The sequence below is a fragment of the Pezoporus wallicus genome, unplaced genomic scaffold (genome assembly GCF_028554395.1).
Source record: "Pezoporus wallicus isolate ANWC-B61680 ecotype Strahan unplaced genomic scaffold, APGP_CSIRO_Pwel_v1 contig_6807, whole genome shotgun sequence".
In the NCBI taxonomy this organism is placed as follows: domain Eukaryota; kingdom Metazoa; phylum Chordata; class Aves; order Psittaciformes; family Psittacidae; genus Pezoporus; species Pezoporus wallicus.
In genome coordinates, this window is record NW_026636431.1 from 158351 (window position 1) to 180003 (window position 21653).

A 21653-nucleotide genomic window follows, 5' to 3' on the forward strand; every position below is an offset into this window, starting at 1 on the left:
ATTTTTAGGTTTGCCTTCTATCTACTGCTTCAAAAAGTTCTTTTTTCTTTGGATATTATCTTCCTTTGTTTTTTCTGTTTCTTTGCTTGAAACCATGGTCAAACTTTAAAAGTCTGTGTTGGCTTATTAAATACCTTGCCTCAGTTTTGGCAAAGAAGCAAGAATAAAATTTCCACTTAAACAAGATTTGGATGAGCGCAGAAGATTTCTGAAGCTGGCAATTAATTTAAATCCCTTTTCTCACCACCTTTGAAACTTTGGGATCATATCGGAAAATGTGTTTCTAGCTCCCCTAGCGAGCTTTAAATCAACAGTGAGTAAAATGTGGCATTGTGATTCCTTGCCAAACTGGAAAAAAAAAAAAAAAAAGTAGTAACCGACTAAAAATTAATTTGGACAATGAAAAACTGTCACAGTAGCTTAATAAATAGTTCTGTTTGTATGAAGTTTTATGATTTGATGGGCCACATTTTGTATTCATTAATTTGGGTACCTTGATTCAAATCTCTCTTGCTACCTAGGGTGCAGTAGAAACAAAGTGAGACACAGGCTGCCCGTGTCTGAGGGGAATGCCAGAAGTGCTGCAGTTGTGTCCTTAAAGATTATTACCCCCATTGCCTACCAGAGCTGAGAGAGGGGTGGCATAATATACAGAGATATAAATTCTCTGAGGCAGAGAATAGAATTTTACAACCTAAGTGTAATATGATGTATTGTGCCGTCAGCAAAGTCTACAGAGTTTCATGTGATTAAAATAAAAAAAGTGTCCAAGAATATGCCTTTAACTACCATTTTAGCTGCAATAATTTTTGTCTCTTTGAATTTATATTGGCCATCAAGAGGGAAGCAGGCTGTAAGCTGTGTTATAATAATAATAATAATAATAATAATAATATGAATATGAATATGAATATGAATAACAATAAATGCTGGCTCTTCCTTCTTTCAATATACTTAAATTTGCATGTTTTCTTCTTAAAATAAGATATTCTCATAGCCAACGTATCATATCTGTTTTCACAATAACTTGGAAATTCGTTCTGAAATTTTGTTAATTCTGTGTGCTGGTAGAATGAGCTTTCATTAGTAAATTCCCATTAGAAGGACACTAATGGCTATAAAATCAGAGAATGTTAATGAAAGATAATCCCATAGGTAGTTAGGGCTTCTTTTTCCCATCTTATTATGTTTGGTATCCTCTTTCAGAAATACAGATCCCTTTGGGCTGGCAACCACAGAAAATCTTTGTGTTTTTTTTTATTTTTTTTATTTTTTAATTTAACAGTCTGTATTATCCCAAGTCCCTTGATCACTATATTACAGTTAAGAATAAGAAGGGAAATTAGCAATAAATGTCTTGCTGTTTGTGAAATATATATGACTGTCTTTAGGGAACACAGCTGTGTTATAGCTTATAAAAGGGAGGAACTTTTATCACTAATCCTGCCCCTTACCACGTTTTCTCTCCTACCCACCTACTGCCTTTATTTGTCATCTGTGTAATGTTCTTGTAAATGAGTGCTATTTCATACTGCCCGCTTTCTGCTATCAAAGTCTCATCAGAGAGCAATTCTAAAAGAGGGAGAAACAGTCAGCTAGTGTACCGTGACCTTATCCATATTAGGGTTTGGCATCCTCCTTGTCATCTGTATGGTGCTGGACTTGTCGAACATAGGGTCATCTGTATGGTGCTGGACTTTTTGAACATAGGGAAGTTATTTTATCTGTAAGAGCTGTTCAGTTGTACCTGTGCCCTTCTTCAGCTGCTGACCTAAACTAATGGTATTTTGCAAGGATGAGAGGTATGAAGTGGTTAATACAAATTGTGCTTTTTGGAGCAGTTCGTCTGTTCTTTAGGACTAGGACTGCTGTTCTTTTGGAAATATCCCTAGGAGGTGTGAATTAGACCCTAGTCAGTCAGAAAGGGTCTGACTATGAAATATTCAGGTAATTTGTGAGGGAGACAGAATGAAATGCTACCTGGGAGAGGAAAGTACAAGGTGGATAGGGAAAACTAATATTTTAAATGTGTCTCATACACCCTCCTTTCTCATGTCTTAATCTGCCAGATGTCCTCTAATGATTTTGAGTGAACATTGTGGGCCTATTCTTCTTTAGAAGATTTATTATTAGTTTGGTTTTCTTTTTTTTTCCCTTTTTTTTTTTTTTTTTTAGGAGGAGAAATTTTGTTTGTTTGTTTGTTTGGTTTTTTCTCTTATCACAGCCCTTAGAGCTTCTTATTTGCTCTCTACCCAGTTTTCTACTGGTTTTGACCCTGTTTTGAAACTGCTTCATATTTGGTTTGCCTCAACCCACGTGCAGCCTGGTATTTCTGACTCCACTAGTACCCTGTGGTGCTCAGCAAATACGAAAATCATCCAGTGTGAGATGGGAGCCCAGAGCAATGTTCCCCTGGATTAGCAGCATTATTACTTTTCTCAGTCTGCCTTCATTTGCATTTAAATCTGTATGCTTCATCCTGCATGTTCAAGCATCTTTACAACTTTTGATTTATATATGCATGATGGCTATCTTAGGAGTTTACTTCTCTGTCACAATTGAAGCAAAAATTAGTTCAGAGCACTTAATCCAGAACCACATGTACATATCTGTCATTTTGGAGTAGTGATGTATTCAGGTTTAAGGTGACTCTCTGATTCACTGTAGACAGGAACAGTTTGCAGAATTAAGTTTTTAAACACTCTCTGTCAAACTCAAAAGCTTTATGGACACTTAGATCTAGAACAGTTTGGCAGGGAGAAGATAAGCAATAAGGCTTAGCAAGCAGCTCTGTTTGAGCAGGTACTTCCCCTGCATATGCATTAAGTACCTGCTGGTTTATGCAGAAGGGTGAGTTCAGACAGGAGATTCAGGAGGACAGAAACTGTTTCTGACAAGAAATACCTCCATCTGGAGTAAGGCAGTATTCCAGCCTACCATTCTCTGTATGATACAATGTTCAGGTAGAAATGCAGGTGGGGAAACTGCAGGGTGATCTTTGCTCTCTGTGGTTTATATGAGCTGGAGTTAGCAGGGTGCCGTCCTGCACTGGTCACCACCATGTCCTCTCCTGGTATGACCATTCTCGAAGTAATCTTGTACTCGCACAGCAACTTCAAGGGGACTTGTGAAAAAGTTATCATCTTTAATTTTGGGGGATTTCTAGAGTAATTCTTTGGGCAAAAATAGTTTTCAAGCAACCAAAAACCTGTCAGAAACCAACAAATTAATTACATTTCCTGTGATCTTTAGTGGCATGATGAAAGTGCTGTGCTCAGCTTAGGTGAGTCTCCTCCTCCTCCCTCCTCCAAAGGTAGGGTCTCCAAATCAGGTGCGTTTCTTAGAACTGATCCAGAGCATGTTTTCATCATTTGCCTCTTCCTTTTCAGAGGTGTTCATGGTCATTTCAATGGTCAGCGCCCATGGGTTTTGGCAGATGAGTGCATCCTGGACCTGATGGCTGAACTGGTTGGTAGGTGTGAACTGCTGGAGAAACTCTCTCTGGACAAGGAAACCAATTTGGGTTCTTTTCAGACTGAAAGTCCTGAAACTCTGTAACCAGAAATTAGTTCCTTGCATTCCGTTGTTTTAAAGTAGTTTTCCTGAGTGCCTTGTGCATGGAACAACACTTTACTTTAAGACTGCAAGCAATTTAAGAGATGAAAGTTTGCGATAATATATGAGCAAATGCAATATCCTAAAACTAAATGCAGCAAAGGGGTTTTTGGAGCATCATAAACCACTTTGTCTACACATGAAGTCCTCTTCAAGGGCACTTGGCACTATAGATTCTCAGTCACTCTTCTAAAAGTGAACCAATGAACTTTCACCTTTGAAAAATTATTTATATCTAGACAATCTCTGCTTTTCCTCCTTTCCCCACTGCTAAATCCAGTCTCATAATGGGAGCTGCTTATGTCAATGAAGCAGATAATTGGGGCAGAACCTGCTATTTGTAAGTACTCATTACTGTGCTCTACCCCTTGAGGAGTCTGCAGTGCTGCAGGACCTTGTCAGTAAATGCTTCTGGTTATTCTAGAGACTGAGAAGGAGCCCTGGAGACTTCTGTTGAATTCACCAGTCATAGAAGCAGTTGTGTGAGTCTGAATGCAAATTTCCTCCATCACCTCTTACTCAAACCTGTGTGTAGTTGCTGAAATAATCTTTCACTGTAATTTCCTTCAGAGCTGTTGCTGAGAGAATGGGGAAGAGAAATGATCTTGGCAGGGTGTCTCTCAGACTCTTTTTCTCCCCAACACTTAGAGCTCTTGTCAAGGCTAGGTTAGTAGATTATAGTGAGATTTGGCCAGTATTTCAATTTAGCTGTTGAAGGCAACTGTCTATACTGACTGTCAGAACTGAATTATCATGTGTTCATTTGTGCCATCACTAAGGAAAAATATTAGTGTTAAGTTGACCTACTGTACATGGGATATTATCTCATAATTTCTCTTTCAACTATAGGCAAGTGTTTAGTGACAAAGTTATGGTTTTTCTCCTTCAAGAGAAGCAAATGGGATCTGTACAACTGGAAACAGAGACGTTAAGGAATGTTTCATGACAACTTTATAAATAAAGTCACTTCCTGACTTCTTCATGAAATTTCCAAATAGCTAAAATACGGGACATTATTGTTGGAGCAGAATAAATATAAGAAAATATTGTTGTAGTGGGTCTATCCATAATGTCAGCACTAAGATATCACAAATATGAGCATGGCTACACCAGGCATCACTAGACAAGTGGTGCACAAAACAATTGCTCACCAGTCGCTGTTCTATGCTTAGCCCATCTCAGAGCAGCAATTGGCAGCTCCCGGCCAACTCCCTTCACTTTCTATACCGAGTGTGGCATACTGTGGTACAGAATACCCCTTTGGCTAGTTTGGGTCAGGTGTCCTGGCTGAGCTTCCTCCAGGCTTCCTGTGCCCCTCCTCACTGTCACAGTATGGGACACTGAAAAGTCCTTGATTAGGGTAAGATCTACTCAACAGCAACTAAAACATTGGTGTGTTATCAACATTATCCTCATACTAAATCCAAACCACAGACTGTACCAGCTACTAGGAAGAAAATTATCTCAGCCAAAACCAGGATGCTTTTCTCGCTTTCATTACACTCAAGGGCATGCTCAGAACTTTCATCCATTAACACAGAACATAAAAATGTGAGAATCTAAAAAGATAGAGGGTGTTGAAATGCTGAATGCAGGTGATTTAAGGATTTCTCTAGTTTGACCAATCTTTCCTGGCAAGTGGATGTTCTTGTTCTGGTAGGGTGTAACTGGTAAGCTGTGAGCAGATGGGGAAATGTAACTTGTCATGCAACGAGCCTGGTGCATAGTAAAGCCTTTTGAATTGAAACCTTGAATTTAATTAAATGGAGGTCTGACAATTTCTCTTATGTCTTAATAGAATGGGAAAGTAGTCACACTAACACTACATACATTCAAGCACCTAAATTAGTAAAGTAACAAGGTAAAACCACCGATGCTTTTTACATAACCAGGAGAGAAAGCCAAGATAACCTGAAGGGCAGCTTGAAGTACCTGAGTTATCATCCTTCTCTGTAACACCTGTGAATGTTTGCCTCTGCAAAATGTGGGCCCCCATGAACTCCCCACAGGATGTTGGGGCAGGATAAACACTGACCTTCTGCAGGTGCTGGGGTTGGTTTAGCCTTAGCTTTAGGTTAAGAGTCACTGCAGAAAGCAGAGTTAGGTTGGACCTCTTTTGCCTTAGCCACCTGTCTTGTAGAGGATGTCAGCTCAGTGTGTATTATAATATTTCTTGAACTAAAAGGCATATAGGCATATTCTGGATGTAAGGAGAAGGAAATGAGAGCTTTGCTTAAACTTCATCAAATTGCTTGTCAGTCTCCTTATTTTTCGTTTCTTTTCCAAATTCTGTTGATACTGGTGCTTTTTTTTTTTTTTTAAATCACAATGGCCAGACTGCACGGACCTTATTATAATTTTGTTTATTTTAAATGAATATTTTAAAGTTCTTATAAAAATTATGGCTGAGGTCACCCTACCATTAACCTAATTTGCTTTTAAAATTTTTTACTGGGAAATGTTTCATAGCCTCATTGCTTTCCTGAAAAGTAAAGGGTGTGTCATCATTATTGGTTTGAATTTTATTCTCCAGGATTTTGGGGGCTTTGTTTAATTGAACTATAAAATGTGGTTTGGATTTAAATCTGGCCCTCAGATTTGCATTCCAACAGGGTTCTACTTGCATAATATTCTCTTTTTTTTTTTTTTTTTCAGGACTTAGATGAATGATTCTTAGTATGCAAATGAATTAATATTTCCCAAATAATGGATACATTGTAATAAATTCTGAATTTTAAAATTGTAGGGAATAGTGAAAAGGCTAAGAGAAGAAATGCAGGAAAGATATTATATTAAAATGCTTTCTTCCAATGCAGTATTTATGATTAAGTACTGTTTACCCCCAAGGTGTAATACTGAGTATGTATAAGTTGAATGACTTCTGAATTTCCTTTTTTAGTGATTTTTATGTAAGAACATAAGGAGAGTTTTACCCTGTTTTTTATTCAATATTTAACATGTTATGGAGGAGAAGTAAAAATAGTCATTTCTCACTCTAAGTACTTGTAATAGTAAGTAAAAATTATTTGGTGGGATTTATTCAGGAATGGACTAAAGACTGTGAAAAATCTTTGTTCGTTTAATGGTTTATAGTGCTATAACACATTGCTTATTAAGTGCAGTCACATTTGGTTGTTCAGTGAAAGTTACAGTAGAAAATACATTGTGAAACGCCTCCACATTGTGGAGGCCAAAGCTTTTTTTCTGTGCTCACACTGAGTGGCACAACACGGTGATGGTAATCTCAGCTTCTCCTAGCAGACTTTATTAAAACATTGCAACCTTGGCAGGATCTCCTTCCAATGGAACAAAATTACTGTATGGCTGCTGCTGTACAATGAGCTTGAGCAGGTCTCTGTTGAGGGAAGACTGAATGCTAGGCAGATTTGTAGTGACTTTGAGTGATATGGTTTATTTGCAATAAGCAAAATGTTTTCAGAATTGGAGCCTTTAGCATTTTTACAGTCATTTGACAAAATGCTTTTTACTTACTCTGATGAGGTTCAGGCTCCCACTACAGCCAGAGAGAAGAAGGATGGTAGTGTCTGCCTAACACAATCATAATTGTCTCTGAAGTTGTACTTTGCAAATGCTGCTTCCTTTTATTAAAGAGGAGATTTATCAAGCAGAACATACAGGTTTTAGCCTGGCTTGGAGATACTGTATACAGTTAGGAAATAAAGAAAGCAAACATAATTTTGTCTCTTGTGTGCTGGGTCTTTGAATATTGTAATAGGTTAATTGGATCATAGAAAGGTTGTTTTCTGAAATGCAGTGCAGGTTATAGAGGATAACAGTTTTCCAATGACACAGATGAGGTTTCTTTTGTGGGCATGAAATTCAATAATGGAAAACTTTTAATAAATATATAATTTATGGAAGACCAAGACTTACATGACAAATGTAGTGTCATATTTAATTTGAGATGCTAGCATGTAGCTAAAAGTGATTTGCAGATTAACCATTTGTTTTATACAGAAACAGTACAGCAGGCAGAGGATTGCTTGTGCAGAATTTGCTATGAAAGCCACAGATTTCATGGAAGGAACAGAGGGAGAACTAAGAACCATTTCCTGATGCTATCCCGTTTTTTCAGCCTCAAGAGTTCCACAGAAATATTAAGATTGCAAATAGTATTGTTTTGAGTTGCAATCACTCTCTCTAGCTGTCTTCTATATTTGCAATAGAACAGCCACAAGGTGACCTCTTCAAGCAGCATGGAGCCTGCAGATGCAGTGCTGTCACAAGGAAGAAAAGAAAGCAAAGGAGAGGAGTTTAAATGAGGAAAAGAACTTATTTTTTTCATATGAATAACTAGTTCTAACTGTACTTCTTCCAACAAACCTGATGATGCTCCTGCTATCTGAAGGAGGGAACTTATTCACGACATCTCTTTTTCTTCCTGATTCATCCCCTGGACAGGTCTTCTGGAGTCACTAACAGCTATTGAGAAATCTTTGTCGAATACTTGGAGATTTTGGCAACACACAAAAAAAAAGCCCATGAATACCTTAGTCAGAATCATTCTTGGTTTTTCCTGTGGTGGCAGAAGCTGAGGCCTGCTTAGGAAGGATTTATGAATAAACTGTTCTTGATTACAGATTTTCATTTTCTTTGGCTATATTTGCTTGTAATGAGTTCAGCCCATGATTATGACTTTTTTTCTAGCTGACAAGTAATAACTCCATTAACCTAAGCTTGGCGATATGGTGAGAGTATCTTGGTGCTTTTGCTCCCTTTCCCCCTTGATGGCTGGGACCTTGTGTGCCCTCCAAAGCAGGGACAGGAGAAACCCAGGATTTGCCTTTCCATTTCTTGTGGCTCCCCTTGCCTTTTTTACCCCAACATCATGTTTTCTTTTCCTCTTTATTGATCTCAAGGGTGGCTGCTACCCTCCCCACCTGCTTACACTTGTCTTCATCATCTTGTCTCCAACCTCTTTCCACCTTTGAACTCTACTGCTGGGGCAATAAGTAGGGCAAGGTGCATGAGCCCATTTTCCAGCTGAAAAAGATTCTCAGAGCACTGATTTGTGTCAAAGGTGAATTACTGCTTTTCAACAACAGATACCAGGCAAAACAGAAGAAAAGAGGAGTTGATTTTACCCATTTGTCAGTGATGCCCTGCCTAACATGCAGTCCCTTTTTCTACCTAAAATCTTTCACCAGTGGCTGATAAGGGTCTGAGAATTTGTTACTAAATACTTTGTAATAACAATTAGTTGTTACTCCATTAGCTCTGCCTGTGATTAGCTGTGGCCAAAAGGCATCTGTTATTAGCTTCCTTGAAGGTATGGGAGTATGGCTTCTTGCTAGGTTGCTACAGTAATAATGGTCTGTTATGTTCAATAGGCAAATTTTGCTTTATTTTTTTAATTAGGTATGAGATTTAGCTTGACATTACAGTAACCAGTTAGAAGAGATGATTGTCTCGATATGTTTTCTGACTTGCTTTTACAAACAAACTTATGACAATAAATAAGTCTGTAAGTCTTGCTTTATATAGTCTTCTGACCTGATTTTTGTCTGAGATATTAATGATAATAAATTCTCCAGTGGTTTGCTGGGAAATGGAAACACGTCATTGTTTTTTGTTTTCTGTGGCTGACCTGAAAAAAGAAATATTTTCCTGCCAGTGTTGTGTAGTGAGTCATACAAGAATTTTTTTTTACTGTGAGGACACCTTAAACATTTGTTTACTTTCCAGTCTTTAGAGAGACTTTGACTGAAAACATACTTTTGCTTTCTCAACACTGTACTAGATTTCTCTGAAATTATAAAGAAAATGCCCCAACCATTTTTCTTTTTCTTTTTATTATTTCAGGGGCCAAAAGACAGGAAGTAGCCTTAATGAATGGACTAACTGTTAACTTGCACCTCCTGATGGTACGTCTTTGAGATGTATATTTCATGTCGTGTTGGCAAGTATTCTTTTTCCCTTTCCTTGTGCACGTAAGCAAAATGTTTCCTGAGGACCTCACAAATACAGCACTGGATGATAGCCTAACTTTTCTTAAGCCTTGGGAGTTGTATCTTGAATCATGTTTTGTCTTGTGCAAGACCTGTCTCCACTTGCTGTTAAGCAGAAAAGCTGGACAGAAAAATATTTTCAAGGACTCTGGAGGGCAAGTCTGAGTTGTTCTTTCATGTGCTCCATGTCATCCTCAGGAAGGAGATGATATTAAAGAAATTTTACAAATAACATCAAATTTGATTTTCATACCAAATTTCAGCTTAAGAAACAATAGCTCAAGTGTGAGCAAGACAAAGCTGTAGTATCAGTCAAGCTTAAAATGCAGTTACACACACGTGATGGCATTTTGAGTTATGCTGGTTTATATATGCCTGCAATGTGCGTTTGATTTTTATAACATAGTGACCATAAATGTAGCTTCCTTATGCACTGTCTCTGTGGCTACAGACAGCCTGTCTCATTCTCTAGTATTTCCGAAGATTTGATTCAACTTTGTGAAGACGTGAGGTTTCATTTTGTGTGGCTCACACAAAAATATTTATTCCTGGGATATGCTCCTTTGTAGTGTCTCTGACCTTTGTTAAATTAAGAGCCCTGAAGCAGGACAAGTACTAAGCAGTACCAAGCCAATTTACCTGGCTACTCTGCCCTGAATTAGTGTAATGAAGCCAGACTCATGCCAAACTGCTTGAGTACAAAGCCTGTGCTGAGCTGTGTGTAACCACTGCCAGCAGGAACAAGAAGGCTTGTAAACCTTCTCCTAGTCCTCTCAGCCTAGTGACAATCTCAGCTTGCCTTCATGTGAAGGACTGAGATGGAAAACCATTCACCTAAAGGTGCTGAGATAAGGTCTTTGCAGAAGGCTTAGTCCTCTGGTCAGTCTTGTTTCAGAGGATGGGATGGTTTGATAACTAATGCTTTAGGGGAGGACTGGAAATCTGTTTCTTTTGCATTGTTTTCTACTCTTCAGCTGGGTATGTCTGTGGGATGGCACTGGGTGAAATCCCAGCTTCCCTGGATGCAGTCAATGCTTTGCCATCAATTCCTGTAAGTGCAAGTTTTCACTGCTGGTTTTTTATGGCTATTATGGATACGTGAAATGCAGTATTACGGTGTTTTCCTACTTTGATGAATGTTATATGGACAAAGAAATATTTGTAACTTCGGGGGAATTTTCTGTAGTCTGCATGAAAGTAAGCCAGTCTTTACTAATCTATATGCTGGGAGAGTCTCTCTTATCTCTGCTTAGGTACATTTCAACATTATTTTTTTTTTTTTTTAATTTTTAACAGCTATCTTTCTTTAAGCCTACTCCAAGACGCTATAAAATTCTTCTAGAAGGCAAAGCATTTCCCTCTGACCATGTAAGAAATTAATATTTCACCATATTTGTATTATTAATCATGTTTTTCCAAAGAATATTAGTAGCCTGATTTGAATATTTATTAGCTCATCTTGTCCAAGTAACATTACAATAAAAAAATCTGTCAGAAGCTTTTGAGCTCAGCATATTTTACAGATTATAGCTTTATTCCTTTTGTTCAAATAAAATATGTTACAAGAGGAAACGACTGAATGGGTACATTGATTTATTAGTCTTTTTAAAGACATTGAACAAACTAATGGGCTAAATCAACTGAAGTTGTAAATTTTTTATTAATTCTTGTTGCTGTTTTATTTTATGGAGCCAAATCAATACAAACTCACAACATTAACACTTAGATATCCCCAGACAGAAATGGAAATGTTTGTTTGTAGCACTTTAGATTACTAGTTCAAACATAATTTTTCTGCTATAAAATAGAAGACAATAGCCTGTGCACAACAGCTTAGAGCAAATTAATCTTTGGTTTTGTGGCCCACTGCTATTTTATCATCAATACCATAAACCCATGGAAATTAATAACAAATTTGATCCCTAAGGTGTGATAAAAATGACTCAAGCTACTAACAGGTTTATTTGTAATGAAGATGATGGCACAGATGTATAAACCTCAAATTACCTTCATTCTAAGTAATGTTCATATCAATCCCACATTTGTTCCAGGCACATTTGTACATTTGGAATCCATTTGCTTAAATTTCTATGGCACCTCAGTAGTAACCTTTGCAACTGCTGTCACTTCAGTTCCTGTCATGTAATTTTGAACCATTTTATACCATTATTCGTTGATTTTAATGTGATCTCCAGAACAATTATTTATTGATAAAATCAGTAGATAGTATTTTCAAAATAGCTTGGGAATTTAGAGCTCTCATTTCCTCCTAGCTATGCAGGAAATTGAAGACATGAGGATAGCGTGGCACAGCATGTATGTGTTGGCCAAAACTCATTTGCATTGAGAGCAGTGCATATGTGACAGGCTGGGATGTCACATAGCAGCATGTGCTACCAAGCCAAGTAGCTACCCAGGGCCCCTGGAGAGGAGATGTTCAGTCTTCTCCTTGGTTGTTATGCATCAGGCTTTACGTGCTGGCATCTGGTTAATCACATCCTCCACCATATTTCCACCCTCATTCTGAACTTATGCTGTAGGGTTTAGTTTTTGACTCTGGCCTTGTTGTCTGACGATGTGAATTGAATTCTGATCTTTTTCAAACAAAAAACTATGAAGCTTTCAGTGGAGTTGGGTTAGGCTTTCAAGTGTTAATTTTAGTGAAAGGCAAGGCATCTGAATCCCTTTTCTGAAGTTCTGAGGTGTCTGTCCATTTTTCTTTTAGTTCTTTTATCACGTACTTGCGCTAACGTGCTTTGCATGGAAATCTCTTTCAGTATGCTGTTGAGTCTCAACTTCAACTTCATGGACTTGATGTGGAGAAATGCATGCTCATGATACAGCCACGGGAGGTTGGTGAGAAATATGTCAGTTGTGCTTGCTGTCATAATGGGCAGAAGCATGTTTCATGAGAGTGTAGTCATATATTCTCAAATATTCTAGTATCAGCCTGTGGAAGTATTAATTTGTTTCTACTAATACATTTAGGTAAAATTTATGAATCATGTAGTCTCTTTCTGTGTATATTTTTTTGGTTTTAGAACACATTTTATAATTGTCTGATTCAACTAGTTAATTTTGCTTTACCAAAAAAAAATATTATACCTTATATTTCTGTTTGCAAAAAACTGATGGCATCCTGAGACAACTGAAAAATATAGTATCTAATTGAGAAACGCTCTTGTCCTTTTAATGCTCAAAGGTAAAAGATTGCCATAACATAAACAACACTGTGTCTGTACCAGGATAGGCTAAGGGAAAGGTCTGCTTTGAGTAATGTGTTATTCAGATTAATTTGAAAGACTGCCTTCCTTTGCTTTTTAATATTGGGAACTTTGCCACCTTACTATAAACTGATAGTGACCTTTTGCTTCTGAAATCTGAGCCAACTTGTGAGTAAAGAGCCCACTCCTGACTGCTTGATAGATCTGCAAAGATTGTTGAGATAATAACAGCTACTTTCAATTCAACAATCTTGTCCAAGCTCTTTTCAGTAACATGTCTAATTTAATTCTAGAGTTTCACTGCTTAATTGATCCCTAGGTGGTGCTATGTTTTACATGATTCCTTGCTAGGAAGATAGGAGGAGGATGAGGCAGTAATTTTCTTAAAAATAGATCAGAAATGAGGTGGCTTTTTTTTTTTTTTTAATTCCTCTATATTTAATGACCCCAGGTTTGGGGATTTTTATACTTTTGATGATGTGAGACTTATTGTTTTTAAAATAAAAATATGGCAGATTTATAATAGCTTCCTGTGGGATACAAAGTTTATCAGAAAAGTACAGCATGAAACTGATAGAAAACTTTAAAGTCTTGTGGATGTCACAAATTTCAGCTGCCACATAAAAATCATTATGTAGGCTATTTTTACCCAGACTGTTTTTACTGTAAATTAAAACAGTCTGAAATATTAAGGAGTATGAAGCATGCTAGAATATGAAGTGAATAGACTTTTGGGTTTAAGTGGCACTTTCAAGATATGTTTACTAATGATTTCTTTTTTTTTTTTTTGAGGTGGCTTGCTTATATGCTACTTCATATATTTCATAGAAATACCTTTGTATATCATAACTATACTAAAGATTTGCTTTTGGTCTCCTTATGCAAGCAGCACAGCTCATGGTAAAATACAGATTATGAAGTAAGAAATGACAGTTTTATTATGCCAGAGTTGATATAAAATGTGTGCTTTAACTTTGTTTTAGGGAGAGGAGACCCTGAGGACTGAAGATATCCTTGCTGTAATTGAGAAGGAAGGGGACTCTATCGCTGTCATTCTCTTCAGTGGGGTGCAGTACTACACAGGACAGTTTTTTGACATCCATAGAATAACGAAGGCTGGCCAAGAAAAGGTAAGGTTGTTCCAGACTCATCCTTTTAACACCAATTTTAGAACAATTTTTCTGTGAAATATTTATAATGTCTACTTTTTCTGGAAAAAAAATGGAGCATATGCAGAAACCTGTGGAACTCTGATAAAAAGTAAAAGCAGTCTGTGCCCAGATCCTCTGGGGGTTGTGTGCTGCATGAAGAAATAGTCCTGTGAGAACAATCTTGCTGGAATGACTTAAACAATATGGAGAGATAATTCATGACTATTAACTTCTATTGGACTTTTATTGAAGGATAGAATTTCAGGAGGTTCAGGGGAGAAGGAGGAGGAGGTAATCACAGCTCTAATCTCTCGTTGTTAGTTTGTGTTAGATTTCCATTTTTTTTTGGCAGACTTTCATTATTTTCCTCCTGTCGTGCGGCTTTGCTGTGGCAGTTTTTTCCCCCAGCGTGTGGGGAGGTGAACTCCCAATGGAGCCAGCAGTGTTTTGACTCAGCTGATCAGTTTTCTGGAGGCAGGCACAACATGGGGCACATCAATGTCTTAAGACGGCTGTATTTTAATGATGACTCAGCCTTCTGAGCTTGGAGGCAGTGTGTTCTATGGACATAGCTGTAAAACTTCTTTAACCATCTCTATTGGCTTAGGAATCCAAGAGAAAATATTTTTTAATTAAGTCTTTTTATCAACAGGAGGTCACCAGGCTTTCCTTAGGGGCAGTCTTCTACTGGATGCACCTTATCTCGTAAAAGATTAAACCATTCAAGGACTTAGTATCACTGGATTTTGGCAAACCAGCTAACTATTTATAGTTGATGTTTTAACTCCCTGGGGAAGTTCCTGGCTCACAACAGGCTATACATTTTCTGTTGCTGTAGGTTTGTCAGTGGAAACTTTTCTGGAGGTCAGGGAGTAACTTATGCTGCTGGAAACTGGTGGTAAAGTCTCCCCTGAGAGAGCAGAGCAGGTGTGAGGGCTAGTGCAGGGCCTGTGGGACATTAAAAGGGAATGTTCTCACAGAGCAGCACCTGGCAACAAAATTGTTCCTTAACCCGGAATAAAACAAGACTGACTTATGACATGGATGCAGAAAAACAAGGGAAAAACAGAAATGGGGGGAATCAGCTGCAGGGGCAAATGGGTCTGTGTATTAGCTCCATGCAACTCAAAAAGCACCTTAATGGTGTTTTCCTTGAGGGTCTTTCAGTATTTTGCTGACCACAAATAATCAAAAGACTATGCTAAAATGTTTGAAAGGGAATACAGATTATTAATAGGATGATGCCACCCGCTGCTCTGTTCTCTCTCACTCCTGGTGGCAGCAAAGCTTTTGTTCAGCCACCAACACCTACGTGCCTACGGTGATTTTTTTTCCCTGAAATCTGCTGTGATGTGTCTGAAAGGTGTCTGAGAGAAAAATCTTTCTTCTCTACTGTAAATATGAATATTCTGGGAAAAGCCTATCACTTTACTGCTTAACTAAAGATGCTCTCTGGACTGTGGGACACGTGCTTGGATAAGTTGAAGTGTTGCAGTTTCACTGAAAGCAATAAACTATCCTAAAATGGTTGAGAACCTGTATTCTGGGAGAAGAGTAGTCACTCACAGTTTATTATCTGGAGTGAAAGTGGGTTTGATGTTTATATTATCTGATATAACCAGGACTTGTTGGAGAAAACTTAAAATTTCTATAAAGCAATACAAATAATGCTATTAACTCAGGGGTATGTGCTTCCACATGAATATACACAAAACCACTGCACATTTATAGTCTGTGTCATGTTACTGAAGAGTAGAGCAATTTCTGACAGCATTTCAGTACTCTAGCAGTCACAAGTAGATGTCAAATGTCCATTTCCACCTGCATGACTGTTAGAAATGCCATAATGTAGAAGTGAATCTCTTCTTCCAGAGATTTTTAAGAAATGGGAAAAAAAAAAGAAAAAGAAAGTATTTGCCATCTTCTTTGTGGTTAGAATATGTAGGACTGGGATGCGGGCAGGTTCATGACCTATAAAGACATTAGTGTATTTAAAAAGAAAAAAATAATTCAGCCTGAAAAAGTGTTTGAATACCCATAAGGCTTGAAAAGTATGAGCCACCCCTGTTTTTATTTCCGTACTGTCAGATAGGCTCAGCTCAATGCCCTTGCAGATTCTGCCCCCTGGGTTAAGTGATTTTTATGTGTTTATACAAAACCACGATGTAACATGCTGCCACACCACCCTTGAACATCTGCATATGGCAAATATTTACTTGAACAGCTACAAAGTCAGGGTTTCATGAAGAGTTTTCTGTCTTAATGTTGATAGAGGTATTCCTCTATCCTGCTACTTCTCTTAGTCTCAGGGCTTCTGGTTACCAAAAGTCCCCAAATGCTGGATTTTCAGAAGCAATTAGCTTCTCTCCTCTTTCCCCAGGTCAGAGATGATGTTAGAGCCACCATTGGATTAAAGGGTAGAAAAACACCAATACAATAACAGGAAGACCAAATCAACAACAAAAAAAAAAAAAAAAGGAAGAAAACCCAAACCAAACAGCTGTTAAACCAGAATCATTAACATCTATGTAATGTGTATAGGCTCAGTTTCTGTTTGGTGGCATCCAATTAGTCCCTGTTGCCAGACTGATGAGCTTTCAGGACCGTAAGTGCATAGATTTAAAGACCATATCTCCTTCAAGAGCTTCTGGATTGTCTTATACATAATACATCATCACAGAAAGGTTGGAAGTCCTTTAAAATGTGTGTTAAGAAAGGCCAAGAAGTCATGTTCATAGCAGAAATGCAAGGCTCTCCTTCCTGTTTGTGAATGATGCCATGCTCCTGAACAGGAAATAGCTCGGGGGGAGCTGACAAGCAAGAAAGTCATAAGTGGAGAATACAGGGTGGAAACATCATTTGAGAAGAGGACGGAAAAAAAAATCACTTGTCAGACAGTACAGCAGAGTGAAAAGTCCTACGCGGATAGTCTTAATAATTCTTTCAATGCACATTTGAAATAAAATCCTGCAGTGTTGTGACCTATCACGGCTTGACTAGAGATTTGAGCTGCAAGCTCAGAGGTCTGGAAAATGTCCTAGGATGCTTGAGGTCAATCATTTATGAATTAAGTTACTGATTTCCTTTTACATTTTTTAAGCCAATTTCCTAAATTCTCTGCGTACATTAAGATTCCTCCCAGAGTGAAAGCTCTGCACATAGACAGCTTCATTAAGTCATTAAATATTAAATGAACTAAATTAAGCTTGAAAAATTACCTCAGGCTATTTTTCTATCTTAGGTCTCTCAGATAAATCAAAATTACTATGTATTGTGCAAGAAACTCATCAGCAGGCTGAAGAGGGTGTAACAGTTTGCCTTGTTTCATTCTTCTGAGCTTGCTCTAGAGAATGGAAGGGGTTGAGTCATGTTATTCTTCTACAAGTGGAGAAATGGCTGACTTTTAGGAGACTCTACCTTTCAAATACAATTTTCATTTCATAAGTTATATTGTACTTTCCACTGACTCTGTACCATATGTAAAGTATTTTAATCTCTTGAGTCCCGGTAGGTAGAGCTTTAAGATCCTTCATCTTAATTTCTTTTCCTGTCTGTAAATGTCCCAGCTTTGCTGGTCTGAAACTGTCATTTCTCTCCTGCTCTCCAAATGTCATTGTCCATGCTGAGTTGTTACCTGCTGGTTATCAGCAGCTACCCAGACACTTTGCAGAAATGACTTTTAGATGTTAGAATAAAACAGAAAATGCAGGGGAGAACACATGTCCTCCTCTTTGCCCAGAGCAGATGGAAAGCTCTGTTTTCCCCTTAGTCTGGGGAAGCAAAACTCCCACGCAGTCCTTGTTCTGCATGGCTTGTGCAGGGAGAGCTGTTTTAGTTTGTTTTACTTTTTCCATGCAATCTGTGTGGCTAAACATTTGCTGTTTGTGTGACTTTAGTGCCAGACACCTACCAGGGAAAGCAAGCCAGCACGACCCAACTTACAGATGATGACTTGAATGAAATGGTACAAATGTTTCTGAGATGATGCAGGAAACCTGGCAGCAATGAACCCAGATTTTCAGGCTAAGCTTTATTAGTAAGTTAAATAGTGTCCAGGAAGACTTACCAACCAATTTCAAAGTGCTGGGGAGAAGTTAAAGAGGTTCAAGAAGATGGTGGTATGTTGTTGGCCCTCCTGTTTGAGGGCTATAAGCCCACGGTGTGGGTGCAAGCTGGTCTACTCCAGCCAGTGTCAGTGCCCAAGAAAGTTTGTGCATGTTGAGTTTACAGATAAAACTAATACCTGTAAATGTTTAAATCCAATCAACTGAAATTTTGAAGTTAATTCCTTAAAAGCCTACAAAATCTTCTTGTTCTCTCGCAGATTGTCTTTAGTTTGCTGTAGCAGAACCAAGGCCATTTTATCTCTAAGAGCATTCCCATGAGCATTCAGTGCTTCAGCTTCTCTGCATTAGCTTCACCATTTAGTTGATTTGTCTTAACTCACTTGTGTGTGTGTCCCTATGAAGACAAGCCACCAAGGATGTGAAAGCTGGGCTATTTATTGGAACTTTGATTCCAATGTTTAGATGATGAAACTGCCATGGCAGTGAGTTTTCTTCCCATCATTTTGGAGTGACTTCTCAAGCTGATAACTTCACCAATACCTCCATTAGAATTAGTGTGTCACATCTTAAAATGCTGTTTCATTCAAATTGTTATCTAGTTTATACAGAAGATTAAATATACAAAAGAACTGATTAAATAATTTAGCTAAGGCTCCCTTTGTGCAAGAAACAGCAAGAGATTCTTAAAATCCTCTGGTTTATTATTGGACATGAATTTTTCTGCAGTCTGTGCTCTCACTCTTAGTCCTGCCATGCTGCTTGCAAGCAAGCTGTTTGTGTTTTAAAAGCAAAATGCAAAATAGCATTTAATTTGTAGTCCTGGCACAAAAGGCAATTTTATTTTCCTGTGCTTAAATAAATAGCAAAGCTTGACAGAACTTTTTAGTTTAAAAATACTGCCATCCTGTGGTTTTTTGTGTACAAAACTGCTACTTTTTGAGGTACATCTGTGGTCCTTTTATGTGTATATATATATATATAGCGACCACATATATATATATATATATTTTTTTTTCTCCCCAGTGCCCTATGCAAATTGTGGTCGTGACAAATACAACAGTTTTCAGAGAAATGACAGAATATTTTGTAACCTTTTAGGGAAAAGTACAGAAATGTTTAAGGTCAATGTTTTGCATCTCACCTATTTGGATTCCCAAAGAGCAAGATCCTCACAGTTTAAATACCAGGGAGTCTTTAAGTATAAGTACATAGTAGAATGTAATTGTTCATGAATATTGACATCATTATACACATTAGTATTTTGTCTCTGCCTAGAGCTTGTCATGCCATACAACAGTCTGAAATTGTTCTGAATACTTATTTCAAGTGATTTCACTTTACTGCATGAGAAAGGACTTAGGACTCTAAACCACATCCAATCACTCCTGAATATAAGCCCTCTAAACAGTTCATGGTTTCTACAGATACCTATGGTATAGAAAACTTCTTTCTAGTAATAATGCAAAACAGATGGGACTTTATAGGGAGCAAGTAAAGCTCTAAAGATGTTTTTTTCAAAATATTTTTATAGTGATGATTATCTTGATAAGTAGCATATTACTAATCTCTTTTCTGCAGGGCTGCTTTGTTGGATTTGACCTGGCTCATGCTGTTGGGAATGTAGAGCTTCATTTGCATGACTGGGGAGTAGACTTTGCATGCTGGTGCTCCTACAAGGTAAAATAGATTCACTGTTTGAGCCTATTTTCCATAATGTCACTTATGATGGGTCAGCAAACAGGTCAGATGAATAAGAACTGCACCTTAGCTGTTAATCAAGACTTGCATACATGTTTGAACCAGTCCCAGTGGGGACATGGAAACTGACTTTGTTATGAGATGTCCAAAAGGTAACAGTATCAACGACCTGCAAGGTCTTGTGGATGTGAGATGAATGCTAGTGGTGGTTAAACATCTGCTCTGAAGCACACTCTGGTCTCCAGTCACAGTATCAGGGGCATTTCTTTTATTTGTCATGCAGAGAAAGTTTTGTGGCTATAAGCTTTTGTTAAGTAGTCCTTAAATAAGAGAATGCTCTTGTCTAAACTTAATTTCAGATGATAAAACAAGGTATGTTTAGTTCTTTTGACTCCTCCTGAGTTTAAGAACCAACAGACACAGTCAGATGAATTGTTTGATGACTGCTATATGTGTTTTGGCATGGGACTGTTTCAGCCATACTTCAATTTTCTAACCTTTTGTCTGTTACACTTCAACTATCATATGTAAGCCAAGGAAGATATTTTTAGGACTAATCTGAAAAAATATATCTGCTTTTATGTACATCAGCACTTTGAGACAAATGCTAAGATCTCCAGTTAAAAAACACTAGAATTGTTAAAATTGGTCTGTTTTATAAAGCAGGGTGAGGGAAGTAAAGCTATACTTTACAGATAATGAGCATGAAGTGTACATGTTGATTTATTCTTTGCAGTATTTAAATTCTGGAGCAGGCGGCATTGCTGGTGCCTACATTCATGAGAAGCATTCCCGAAGTATTAAACCAGTGTAAGTACTTTTCTATACCCAAATAAAAGATGTTGTGAAGTTCAAATGGAAAAATGACTTCCCTTTGAGCTCAGATTTAAAAGTGAAAAGGTGTAAAGGTTCTTAATTGTATCTATGTGGGTATGCAGATATGTATACATATGAAGAAGAAATTTCCTGTTTCAAAAAATGTCATTGAAGTAATATTTTTACTGACTTATTCTAGTAATGAAAAGGGTAGTACAAGCTTAGATAATTTATCTGACTGTTACCTCAGATGGGTTGTTTTATGTTAATTTCAGTAAATTTTGAAGTTGTTAAGGTACATGTTCACATCTTAAATGCATTTCCTTCTTGAAGTCTGCTAACAGTTCTAACCCAAGTATAAATGAGAACACTTATAATACGAAACCCAAATAACCTAAATCACGCCTATGAGACTGTTTAATGTAAAGAGAATATTTAATATCTTCTTTTAAAAATGGATTTTTAAAAATTATGGAAGTCTTTTCCTGGTGAGCAAAATCGAAGACAATTTCAACTCTGTGTCTAATAGCTCTTTAATACTGGCATGTTTATATTAAAATTGTATCCACTGGTAAAGCTAGGAAGCATTACATAGAGATATGTGTTCTCAAAGACTGCATAATCCATGAAACGCTGTGCTGTCAGCTGAGGTTAGTTGCATTAACACCCCTCCCCCTTATTTAAAATGTTATATGACTGCATTTTACATATATATATGAAGAACAGTAGGATTAATGCTTCTAATGCACTGACAAATATAAACATTTCTTTCTGGCTATAATGCTTGAAGAAATTGCTGGCCCTTACTTTTATTTTAGCTTGAAGAAAGCAAACTAAATCAGGTTTCAGAGAGAAATAATATTACAATGAAAAACTTCACTATACTGTGTGCTGGTTTCAGACTGTCTAGACTCCCAGGAGATAATGAAATAATGCTGATAAGTTCTTCTTAGTCACCCATAACAGAAAACTCATTACGATGACATATGATCTGTTGTAAACTGATTTGATCCTCATATGTGAACACTGGCAAAATATTTCAAATATCTGGATACTTCTTCTGGAAAGGCATTGTGGATTTTGTTTGTTTGTGTTGGTTTTTGGGGGTTTGAT

At 37.5% G+C, this 21653-nt stretch overlaps 1 protein-coding gene across 3 annotated transcripts in view; it reads left to right on the plus strand.

Annotated features, from left to right (window-relative positions):
- Window positions 1-21653, plus strand: part of KYNU (kynureninase) — a 59690-nt gene that overhangs the window by 14050 nt on the left and 23987 nt on the right. For all 3 annotated transcript variants that reach the window (XM_057400270.1, XM_057400268.1, XM_057400269.1), the window contains exons 4-10: window positions 3390-3472; window positions 9439-9500; window positions 10881-10952; window positions 12362-12436; window positions 13792-13938; window positions 19605-19703; window positions 20461-20534. In XM_057400270.1, the coding sequence (XP_057256253.1) occupies window positions 3390-3472; window positions 9439-9500; window positions 10881-10952; window positions 12362-12436; window positions 13792-13938; window positions 19605-19703; window positions 20461-20534 (612 nt within the window). The remainder of the gene's footprint in view (window positions 1-3389; window positions 3473-9438; window positions 9501-10880; window positions 10953-12361; window positions 12437-13791; window positions 13939-19604; window positions 19704-20460; window positions 20535-21653) is intronic.